Source organism: Ambystoma mexicanum, chromosome 6q, assembly GCF_040938575.1.
Source record: "Ambystoma mexicanum isolate Mex_15411 chromosome 6q, UKY_AmexF1_1, whole genome shotgun sequence".
NCBI classification, from domain to species: domain Eukaryota; kingdom Metazoa; phylum Chordata; class Amphibia; order Caudata; family Ambystomatidae; genus Ambystoma; species Ambystoma mexicanum.
The window spans coordinates 21,362,421-21,375,205 of NC_090937.1; the positions used below are offsets into that span (position 1 = coordinate 21,362,421).

Here is a 12,785-nt window from a genome sequence, read left to right on the forward strand (position 1 = left end):
TTATGAAAACCAGCAAAGTTGGGCATAGTTGTCTTGTGCAACTCAATCTCTCTCTCAATGCAAAATCATTTATGAAGGTCTAGGGCACAAACCGTGAAACCTTTTTCCTGAGTTAATAGATTCAGGCAAGATTAGATGATGGCCTGGCAGGTGGTAGAAATCATATGCAGGTCTTGTGCTTCATGGAAGCAGCTAAGCATCTCTTGATCCCCAGCCCTGAAAAGGTTGTTGGCTGGTTTGAATGGGGATTTTAGGGGTAAGTGTAGATGCATCTAAATTTTGACTGAACTTTGTTAGTTTGGTCATGGCCAAATATAAGGCCATGATGACCACGAAAAGGGTTGATCACCTAGCCAAGGAATTATGCCATGGCAGCAAATCCATTGGTAGCCCAGATCAGGGCTATGCTGGGAATAAAAGCTTTTAAGTGGGTTGTATAGAATATATATCTACATTTTTTGCTGATATTTTAGCATCTTTGTCTAATCCACCACTTTTGATGCTGGAACAAATCACCAAACTCTGGGTGTTTACAAGCCTGTGAATTTAAGATGAACCACTCTAAATTGGAGATTGAGACCACTGTATCTGTTGCACAGGAGACGTCTGGAGGGCTGCAAGGGCAGTTGGGTAATTAGATATTCGTATTATGGAAACCATTAAGACACTTTTGTCTGTGAACATTGCAAATGTTACGTGGTGATCTTAAAGCTGATCTTGCCTGCTGGAAGTCTCTCACAGGATCATGACTAGGTAGAACACGGGTAGCATAGCTCAGTCGCAAAGCGCTAATCTTGGATGCAAGACAACACAGCAACCCAGGTTTGAATCCCGGAGCCGCCCTTCGAAACCTCTTCGTTATTAAGCACGTTATAAATAAACAATTATAAATTATAAAAATGATAAACGGCAATAGTTAAAATTAATGATTCCCAGTGTATCATTTTTCAACTTGCTGCTGATTGTGCCCACGAAGGCACTGCAGATGTTTCAAGCATTGATTTTGGACTTCATTTGGCCGTTAAATAGCAGATGATTGCGAGGAAAGTTATGCTGGGAGAAACTAAAGATGGAGGGATGGCTTGCCCTGATGCGAGTGGGTATCGTGAAGTGGCTCCACTTAAAGCCATTAAGAAAGAGTAGAAGGTGGAATCGGGCATATGGTGCTGGCAACTACAGTCTGTATTTTGGGGCTTTCCTCACAGATTGTTGCTGTGGCTTCCCAAATAGCTTAGACCAAACCAAGCCTATAAGTAATGGGATTGGGGAATCCATGGTAGAGGTTGAATTACATTTTCCAGGGCCTTCTATCAATATTTTCTCCAATGCAAGGCTGCACTGTCAAGCATGGGAAAAGCCTTTGCAGGGTGGGGGAGGGGTGAGTGTGAAAGAGCAGTTCAGTTGCTTTCCAACACGCAAGTGAACTCTTCCTCGATGCAATGAGGAATGTGGATCTTGGGAGGGGAGAGATTTGGCTATTACCGGCTCTTGCAATGGGTAATGTTTGTCTTTGTGATGATTTTGTACATGAGTGTTTGTAAAGATGGATGGGGAGATGTTTGACTCTTTCTTTTGATATTCTGCTGGGCTCTTATTCAGTAGATGTACTTGACTGGCCCCACGAGCTCAGTATGAATTTCTGTAGTAGGTTCTCCCTGAAAAGACTTAGAATTGTCTTGTGACAACGTTTGAGGCACGTCGCCTCTGTCTCTGCTGCCTTCCTGGCTGCCCACTCCAGTGGAACTTCACTGCTGCATCAACCTTCCCACTCCATGTGGCCCCCATCGGACCCTCCTGCCGACATTAAGGACTTCCTCCTGCCTACTCCTCATCCTGCTTCTGTCTGACTTCACCACTACTGGGTGGCTACAGCAGCTCTGCGGGGCATTCCTCATTGGGCCCTCCTGCCGGCATTAAGGACCCCTCCTCCTGCTTCCTCCTCCTCCTTATGGAACTTGGCTAGAATCAACAGTACAATTATACCTACAACTCTGTACATCTCTGACTGGCATTTCGATTACTCCTACCTGGTCTCCTCTGGCTTTTACCCTACCACGCCTATTCACCCAATTACACACTTCCCTCCCCTCCTGAAACCTTTGATCTTGGATCCACTCCCCTTTTTTATTCCATCTTCTTCTCGCCACTCTCCTCCCTGTTATGCGTATTACCAAACTCTTCCCTCCCCATCCTCATCCCCCCTCCCCCATCTACCCCTCTCTCCCCTTCTCCCTTCCTCTCCTGCTCTCCATCTCCCTCCTCCTTATGTCCACTCCCCTCCTCATTCCCCTTCCCCACTCCTCCCACTCCAAAGCCACCCCCCTCACTGTCCTAACCTTATCTACCCCCCCATTGTTCACCCCCCCCAGTCTCATCAACATTGCTCTCTGGAACGCCATATCCCTCTGCAACAAGACCACTGCCGTCCTGGACATGTTCTTTCGTCTCAACCTTCATTTCCTATGTCTAACTGAAACCTGGATCCCCCTCCACAACTCTACTGTCCCTGCTTCACTCACTACCTCCTCTTTATCCTTCTCTCATATCTCTCACCCTTCTGGTCGTGGCATTGGCCTTCTCTTTCACCCTAAATACCTTTCCTCTACCTCCTCAACCCCTCTTCCTACTTTCCCTTCCTTCGAATACCTATACAAATCCCCACCCCACCCTTTCTCCTTTCTAATCATCTATCGGCATCCTGGCCCCCTTTCCTCCTTCTTAGACGACCTTGACCACCTCCTCTCACTTATCTCTCTTTACCCCTCTCCCCTAAATGAACTTGGCAACTTTAATCTTCACCTCACTACTCCCCCCTCAACCCTCCCCCCCTTCTCTCTATCCTTGACTCCTCTCTCCTTTCCCCTCTCCCTTCCTCTCCTACTCACTCTTCTGGCTCCACTCTTGACCTTATCTTTAACTCAACCTACCCCTCTTCTACGGTCTCTACACTACCAATCTATCTCTCTGACCATGCTTTACTCTCCTTCTCCCTCACTCCCCACCCCCTTTCACCTTCTCCTTTACCCTCCCCTACCATTTTTTCTCGACATGACCTTCGCGACTTTAATCCCTCTCTTTTTTGACACTTGCTCTTCCTTTCTTCCCCCACTCCCTGATTTCTCCTTGCTTCCACCCAGTGAAGCTCTATCCACTCTTTCCTCTTCTATCTCCTCCACTCTTGATCTACTCTACCCCCTCTCCTCTTTCCGTCCTACCCGTAAACCCTCTCAACCTTGGCTCTCTCCTCAACTTCTCTCCATGCCTTGTCTCCTTCGACGTCTCGAGCGACTCTGGCTCAAATTTCTCTCACTATCCAAACAAACTTCATATTTCTCTTACCATTCTCTTTATGACTCATGCCTTGCCTCTGCCAAACGTTCATACTATTCTAACCTTCTCCACTCCCAAGCCTCTCAACCTCTCCGTATTTTCCAAAGCCTCTCTCATCTTCTCTCCCCGCCTACCCCTGACCCCTCAGCCTCTTCTACCCTTTCTCCTTCTGACTTTGCTAACTTCTTCTCCTCCTCTAAGATTCTTTCTCTTCGTCAAAAAATTAACAGCTCTTCCTACTCGCCCCTTCCCTCCTCCCTATTCCCCTTCAACCTGCATGTCTGACTTCACGCCTGTCTCCCCTTCTGATGTGTCCCTCCTCTTGTCCAAAGCCCATCCTACGTCTGCCCCTACTGATCCTCTCCCCTCCCTTCTTATCCCCAAGATCTACCCTCTTCTTATTCCTTACCTAACCTCCTTCTTCAATACCTGCTTTTCCTCAGCCACCTTTCCCACTGCATTTAAGCATGCCACCATCATTCCTATTCTAAAGAAACCCTGTGCTGATCCCCTTCTTACCTCTAACTTCCGTCCAATCTCTCTTCTCCCATTCTTCTCTAAACTACTTGAACGCCTCGCCTATTCCCAGCTCTCAGCCTTTGTCACTAATCTTTCTCTCCTACCCCCCTCTCAATCTGGTTTCCGGCCTAAACACTTTCCTGAAACTGCCCTCACTTATATCCTTAACTCCCTCGTCTCCGCTGGATACTCTAAGCAATGCTCTGTCCTTATTCTTCTTGACCTTTATACTGCTTTCGACACTGTTGATCACCCCCTACTTCTCAACACTCTTTCTTCCTTTGGTTTCAAAGGCTCTGTTCTCAACTGGCTCTCCTCTTACCTCTCCTCCCGCTCATTCGCTGTCTCCTGGGGCGGCTGTTCCTTGCCTACCCTCCCCTTGGAATATGGTGTACCCCAAGGTTCGGTTCTTGGCCCTTTCCTATTCTCCCTCTACACCTCTCTCCTTGCCCCTGTTATATCTTCATTCTGTATTTCTCACCATTTCTATGCTGATGACACCCAACTCTTCCTTTTTCTCCTCCTTCTCCTCTGATCTCCACCTTAAACTCTCTTCCTGTCTTACTCCCATTAAAAACTGGATGTCATCCCGCTTTCTTTCTCTCAATACTGATAAGACTGAAGTCTTACTCTTTCCCTCCAACACTCTTCCCCCTCCTTCTCCTCCACCTTTCATTCACTTTCCCCCCCACTGATATTCCTATTTCTGCCCACGCCCGCAATATAGGCATTCACTTTGACTCTTCCCTCACATTTTCCCACCATATTTCTCTTACCTCTCGCGCCTTCACTACCACCTCTTCAATATTCACAAAGTCTGCTCCTCCCTTACCTTCCATACAACAAAACTCTTAATCTCCTCCCTTATCTTCTCTGGCCTCTTCTATTGCTCCTCCCTATTCTTTGGACTGCCTGCTTCTCATCTTGCCGCTCTCAAATCTATCTACCCCTCAGCCGTCCGTACCCTCTGTCTCCTTGCCCCGCATGACTCCATTTCTTCTTCACTGTCCTCCCTTGGCTGGCTTCCCTTCCACTCCCAACTTAAATTTAATTTCCTCTGTCTTGTCTTTAAGTCTCTCCATGACCTGGCTCCCCCTTATCTCTCCTCTCTCCTCTCTTTCTACAATCCCTCCCGCTCCCTCAGTTCAGCTGACCACTTCCTTCTCACCGTCCCCCCTTCCCTATGTGCTTGCTCCCATTTCCGCTCCTTTCAGCTCCTAGCCCCCCTGCACTGGAACACCTTAACTCTCTCAATCTGCTCCATTACTACCTTTTCCTCCTTCCGCTCTTCCCTGAAATCTCTCCTTCTCCATTCCCCACCATGAAACCTTCCCCACCTCTCATTCTCTCTCCTTCACTCAAATCTTCCCTATTATCCTCTCTTCCCTCCCCCTTCCTCTTACCCTCCCTCATTTTCACCCTATTCCCTTCCCGTTTTCTCCCTTCTCCTACCTTCCTCACCCCTTCCCCTTCCCCCTCCCCCTCCCCCTACAGATTAATTGCTCTTACTGTTTTATTGGTTCGATTCTTGATTGTAAATTGCTTCTACTGTTATATTGTTTATGTATTCTGTTGTTTAATGTAAAGCGCTTTGGATGAAAGCACTATATAAACTAAATAAATACAAATTGTATTTGGACCCGAGTGGCCTCTGCCTTTAGAAGTATACATTGAGGAATGTTACCTTTGACATTTCTTTAAGGTAATAGCTCACTACTTGAGAATGTCATCAGATGTGGCCAAAATACTGTGCGCTGGAGGCTCTGTGATAGATGGTGCCCAAATGTCCACATTTTGAGAGATTACCCTTAAATTTAGAGAAATTCTGAAGGAAAGTACCGAGATGTTTAGAAGTTTATTTAATATCCACATTGACCTGTGGGTGATCAGCTTATCATGCCCTTGGATCAGGCTCCCACATGGTTCAAAGCAGCCTGAATTCCAAAATGACTTGCTATGGAAGGCCAAGGTTTGGGATCCTCAAACGTTTATACGATGCTACACTGATTGCCTACAGTGGGACCACAAGTTCTGGGAACCCTTTTGGATTTTGTGAAAAGGACATAGTTAGGCCTCACCTGTCCTAAGAGACCAGCAATTACAAAGCTTTCCTAGACAGACCAGTGCAGCAGACCAAGGATAGTCCATGTTCTTTCTCAGAGCATTGAATGGATTCATACTTGGTTCCACTCCCATGGCGATTGAGGTGTATTTTGAAGTTGTGGAGACGTTTTCTGAATTAAACGTCAAGCTGATGTTTGAACAAATTCTCATTTGTTGGAAGTGTTTATTTGTACCAAGAACAACGTGACTCACAAAGTAATTTTCACAATCCCACGGAATCCAAGCAGCCACGCATTCTTTTTTTTATCAATCATTAACCTGACTCCAAGTTCCAGAAACGATTCAAGTATAATTTTGCACAGAATGAGCACAAGGGCAAAAATTGCCCTTGGGTTCTTTCAGTGCACTTTTGCACCACTACAAGGTTGGTCCTATTGCTAATATATAATGGCCTTGTCACGAGGGAAGACTTTGTCCTGGTGCAAAAATGCATTGAAAGGGTATGTTTTTGCGCTAAGGCAACTTTTTGCCCAAATGTGAATAATGTGCATAATTGCACTGGCTCCTGTTTCTGTAATCTGGCTCCTAGGTCTATCGCCTTTTAGGGCATGATCGTGAGCTTCATGTAAAATTAGAAACGTGTCCTTTTGTGATGGAGCGTCACTTTTCTAATCTGCTCCATAGTCTGTAATGTTAGCAAATATAGGCACATAATTTGGAGCAAATAAGAAAAGTGCTGTTCTATCACGAAATGGCGCATCTTATTTTAAATGGAGCTCAGAATCAGGGTCTCAGACGTCAGACCAGCATCTTTTTTGTGTGCATTATGTGCCAAAAGCTTGGCTCCCTTAAATGGGTACTCTAGTGACGCAGCCAGGGTGTGGCCTGGTGATCAAGGCTTGCCCTTTCTTCCCCAAGGCCTGACCTGCCTGTTAGGAGAGGTCATTGAGGGTTGCAATGTTCTTCTGCAGTCTTTACGCTTATCGACACACACTTCCCCATTGCCACTCTCTACCTCTCACGCCCACTTTTTTGTCACTCATTCTTTGCCTCACACCCCCTCATGTTCTGCTCCTCTTAATATTCGAGGTTCTTTTTACCTCGCCTGCTCTCCTGAGAGTCATCTGCCCTGGCTGTATCGCGTAACCCCTTTGTTCTCACCTTTCCCTGCCAATATCTTGCTTCCTGTCTCAATTTGCCCTCTTTCACTCTGTTAGCTGAACCTTCAGTGTGGACTACACTTTAACTGTGGGTCCCCCTTTCAAGTACAAGGCATTTTCCATTCGGTTGCTTTTTAAATTGAGTTCCTGTCACATAGAAGTTAAAAGTTTCCGCCATGTCCCGGGCTTGCAAACAGTACAGCCCATGGGACAGCATATCGATTTTTCCCATTTCGGGTGAAAAATAATCAACCAGCCCACCCACCCAGAGTGCATTCTGTTACCTTTAGTCCTGCATTCATAACCTGGAGTGCGTGATGGGGTGTACTAAAAATGCCACGACTCGCACGACATTATTTGGAGGGCCTGTTCCATCAGAATACATTGCCTAATTGTGTCGGATTTAAAGCCGGCCTTTTTATGAAATAGCACTTATTTTAACATTACCATTTAGTTGGGTAATAATATCTGTAATTATTGCTATTGAGGTACCCTATGAAGTACTGCGCCCTTATCCGCAGAAGCATGCAATAGAAAACACTGGTATGAAATGAAACCTATTGTCCTTCTTTTTGGGTGAATGTACCATAGGTCCACGGGTATTTACCCTGCCGAGTAATCCCAGCGACACCACCCACTTGGGCACATTCTTGTATTGTGTTCCTTTTAAGATAATAAAGAAATGCACTTGGTTTTGTTCGCATAACCTGCGGGAACTATGCTACATTAAAAGGCGACACTAGATATATAGTTTCAAGGGTTCTATGTCGTTTTGCAGACAGGAGTTTTTTTCGATGGAATTGTTACTGAAAGAATTGCAATGGAAAAAAACTAATATATAGCAAATGTCTTTTTCATTTGGCTTGTGTCTCCGGAACCAAACTTCCTCCAGCCATGACGTCTTGAAATAATGTATGAAACGTGTTGGTTTGCCATCTAACATGAGTGGTGCATTTGTGGAGCACAGGTTCATGCCTGAGGGGCATTGTGCCGTTCTAGTCAGTAACATATGCTTGTTGTCTTACTTAATGGTACTTGTTTTATTAACCTACCTACGGGTGAAAGGCTGAGTGAACCTGCTTGGATTGGAGCCTGTGACCTTGAAAAGAACCGAGTAATTGATGCGTTTGTCCACTAAGATGCATACCAACCTGCTGTCACATTGTAGTGCCTCTGTTTTCTAGCTAACATGCATTGCGCCCTTGTCTACAAGATTGGGCACGTTGTGTTCTGTGGACATTTGCGCTCACACGCGGGTGTTGCTCCGAAACTGCTAGGATATTGGTAATATATATAAAACATGGAAGCCTGGCATCCTTCTAAAATATCACATTATCAATTCAATTAAAATCGGCTTTATTTTGGGTGTCCACCATAAAAGCAGAGCAAACGCACCTGTACAAAAATACCTAAAAACAGAGCTAACAATATTTTTACAAAAGTCATTAAAACAATAGAAGTAGATACAAATTCATCCATATTGTTCAGTCCTTCAATTCCTAGCTCTAGGTATATTGTGTGTTAACATTTTAGTATTATAATTGTTACACATCTCCTCACCTGTAATAAGATGATGACATCACTACTATTAAGTGTAGCAAAGAACTCTGAAACACCTTACAGAGTGCTGCAAGTACTGCCTAACTATACTTCATGGGATGTAAAGCTTAGAAAATACCAGTCCTTAGACATTTGAGTCACAACAATTAGTTTACTATCATGTTAGTCCAATAGAGGAACCTGACACAGTAGCAACTAGCGTTTACTATTGTAAATGTAATAACCTATTGCAGCTGGATTATGACGCCAAAGTGTATGGTGCTTGAGCCAGCCCAGAGGTGAATTCCAGCTGCTCTCTGAACACTTCTGAGGTCATTTAGTTAAAAATGGTAATTACATGCATGGGACCATGAACACTGAAACTTATAGGTCCTTTGCATGAGATTTCCAATGTGTAAAGGTGGAGCGTAATCGGAAAGAGTAAAGCAAGGTAAAATCGCCTTTACTTTAATAAAGCAGTGCCCGCCACTTTTCAGGCAGCGTTTTACAATGGAATCCGCTTGCTTTACAAGCCCCAGGTGTAAAAGCAAGCCGTACACGCCAGCATGAAAATGTCATGCAGGTGCAATACCAGATGCTCTCCTGAGACCGAGGAGGAAAGCAAAGTGGAGATGCTTTGCTGCCCTCATACGCTCCAGGGCGGCTATAAAATGAACTGGAGCGTACATGAGTTTTCCGCGTTCCAATTAAGCCCCAGTTCATTACAAAATGGCCCCGTAGTAGATACCTTTTCAGATTCCTTTCCTCTGTATGAACTTATTGTGAGTTCTTTACAGCCACCAATTGATAAGGAGATGACTATGGTAGTATTTTTCCTGCGATGCTGAAGTTTGGCACATGAGAGCAGTAATCTATACCTTAACTTATTTTAAAAACATAAATGGCTTTTATGAAACTGAGTAAAACATTTTCTTCCAGCACATTACACTCTTTTTCTATCGATGTGTGTATCAACAAGTGGAAGATCTCTTGCTTTAGATGAAGCCAGAGACTGTGGGCCTGGTTCATGGAAGTGTTTTATAATGGCGCAATCCCATAGGAAAACATTCCATGAATCGGGCCCTAAGAAGTATTAAAGGGGATGATGGTGAAGCCATGAATACAGAGTATAATGTTGACCAATGCGGTTCAGTTCACTGCTGAGATGAATTCACTGATGATTGTTGTAGAGTGCCCCAGATATAGACAGCGTTTAGTGGGTTGTTACTTTTTCCGTGCCTCCACACCACAAAAAAGGGGGAATGTTGTGTTTTAAGTGCAGTTGCTTGAAATTGTGATTTTGCCAGTTCTAGATAATGTTCCTATTAAATGCTGTCTCTGTTAAATGTGTCTTTTGTGACCTCTGCCTGTGTTCGAGAACTCACAGTAAATATTGTGCAATTGCAGGGAGAACAAACCAAAGAAAGGCGGCATTTGCGTGGCCAACCACACCTCCCCTATTGACATCATCATCTTGGCCAACGACGGATGCTACGCCATGGTAAGAGCAAGAGAGGCGGGAAGAGCTTCTGCAAGGAAGCATTGGGTTTCTCAGGACCTGCCCACTAATCAAACAATCTGATTGCACAACGCATTTTCTCGCAAACAGATCACACTAGATAAACAACTGTTTGAATTCATTCAGCATGCTTACATGAAAGATACGATTCAAATAAAGGGTGTGGTGCGTTGTTATTGAAATAAGATTTAAGAGTATGTCCCTTCCAGGTTCACCAAATCCTGAGGTCATTTTGAGTTCAATTCTCCTGCATGGTTCACTGCGTCACAAGCAGGAGAGGGCTCTCCTAGGTGGCAGAAGCCGGCTTTAGACCTGACGCAGTGAGTGAAGCGGTGAATCGCTTGGTACAGTAATACAAGGTTTATGCATGGCACTTAGCAAACACAAAATGTGACCTTATTTGAATCTCAAATGATTACACCCCAAATCTGAAAAGACAGCAATGTTTTAAGCATAACAGCAACATTGAAGGTTGTGTATGGGCGATTCAGGCTTCCACTCCGACAAGTAGCACCTAACACGAGTCCGCATTGCACTTTACATAATAATTCGATGAAACCTACTTGGAAAGGGGGTAAAGATGGCTAAGCAGTGGTGGCTCAAAGGCAAGGCCATGACCTACCGGAGGGTGTCTAATGGGGCCCACAAGAAGCAACTAGAGCATAATTGCAGAGACCGGGGCCTGAAAAATGTCTTCTCCCAAGAATGGCCAAACCCTCAGTATTGACCCTGTGTGAGAAATTCAGAGAATCTGTGACGGAGAACTACATTTTGGGGTACTGTTGCTGAAAACATATCAGGGCTAAATCTTATAAATGTCAAATATGTTTCTAACGCGTATGATGGTGGTTCATCTGCAATGTATAATACGAATCCAGAACTCCATTGCCTTTTAGTCCAGAATACTGCTCCAGTTTATTGTTGGGCGACCTCTATGCATGTAGCTGTGTTGGTGCCTTGAGTAAAAAGGAGGGGAATTCCTCTCCACCCCCTCTGTCATTATGAGGTGCAATGTACGGTTGTGCAGATTCCTGGCTTGCTCCTCCACAATCAAATTGCTTAGCTAAAGCTACTGTGCTTCACATTCTAAGAACAAAGCAATCTTGATGTGAGCTGCAAAGGGAAAACATCTTAAATGGGAAATTATGCATGCTGTTCAGTCTATGCAATACCTGTCCAACCCCGTTGCACTTTCACTGTGTTGCTATTCACTGAATTGCTTTCACGATTCACAATTGGACGATCTGCTTTACCCCTGCTTTCCAGTTTTCATTTGAGGTGTAATGGGCCATGTGGGAAACCTGAGGGTATTCTCCCAAGTAGATCCCAGGAATCCAAGACCATCTGGGTAGGGGAACCCGGGGTTGTGCTTGGGGAAATAACCCAGGGGTGAGACACAGTATTATACCGAGGAAGGAGGTGAGGAGGGTGAAGTTGATGAAGCTTTTGTAGGCTACTCCAATTCTAACCCCTCTCCTCTCAATGAATCTCCTTTATCCGAAGCCAACCACCCATCAGTCTTCTGTAAACCCTGTAGGAACCGAAACTCCAGTGCCGTGGGAAACTACATCTCCCAGGATTCCTGTCTTTCTGTTACATACCCGAATACTCCCAATTATTCTTTTCCATATCCCTCTTCTGATTGTCATTTCCCTCGCTCCCAATGTGCTCGAACAAAACACTACTGTTCCCACAATCCCCCCTGTTCATCTTATGATAACAATTCTGGTCATTCCCTTTTGTTTCTCAAACCCTACAGAGCTCCCCCCTTCTAAGGTCACCAACCCTCCTGATACAAGGTTTTTAATTCCCTATAACACCTCTTCCCCATCCTACCTCATAGGATAGTCGGACACTCCAACCCCTGACCCCTTTTCCAACCTAAACACTTTCTCACACCGTAGAACACAACGCTAAAGCCGTTTACCTGACATGTCCCAACCCAAGGGCCAGGCAAAGTCAGGCAATTGACCTAAATCACACACACCTGACGACGATTTCCTTTCCCCATAGGTATAACAGGTGGAGCAAGAGAGCATACTACGAGCAAGAGCAAGGCAGACCGCATGATGTGAGAACTAACTCGGACAGCAGTTAAAGAGGAGGAGAAGAAAGATGGCAATTTCCGAGGGGGTGACGAGCAGAGAAGCGACCTTACCCTTTCCGACCAAGACCTTTGAACCCTCCGCAGAAGGAATCGTAAGACCGCAAACAATAGCCAGCATATGTTGCAGCAAATGTCAACGGTACATGAGACCCTCCTCCTCTGATAACCAAGCCAGGGAGAGACGCTGGACTCTGGGGTAACAACCTTGACTCCAGAACAGCCAAGCGGTTCATCATAGCCGGCGAGTCGAGGGGAGAAGCGATAAAAAGCAAACTGTGTTGAGGGAAAGCTGCAAAGTAGCAAGTTGAGAGAAGTTCGTAGAATTGTTAAGAATAAAGGGGAGACCAGCTACAGAGCGATTCAGCACCATGTCGGTGCTCAATCGAGAGACTCTGGTCTATCCCTTGGTCTATCCCTTGTTTAGTGAAACTGCAAATACCAGAATGCCTAGGAAGGCTGTAAATGAACGGTTAAAGTGGTCATACAAGGGTCTTGCAAAATCCTCTGTACTTTCGAAAGATTTTGACCGACAGGTGATTACGAAAGG

The 12,785-nt window shown here is 45.1% G+C and overlaps 1 protein-coding gene across 2 annotated transcripts in view; it reads left to right on the top strand.

The window, feature by feature from the left end:
• The window catches only part of GPAT3 (glycerol-3-phosphate acyltransferase 3), a 556,310-nt gene that overhangs the window by 426,543 nt on the left and 116,982 nt on the right, over nt 1–12,785 (top strand). For both annotated transcript variants that reach the window (XM_069630394.1, XM_069630395.1), the window contains one exon: nt 10,020–10,113. In XM_069630394.1, the coding sequence (XP_069486495.1) occupies nt 10,020–10,113 (94 nt within the window). The remainder of the gene's footprint in view (nt 1–10,019; nt 10,114–12,785) is intronic.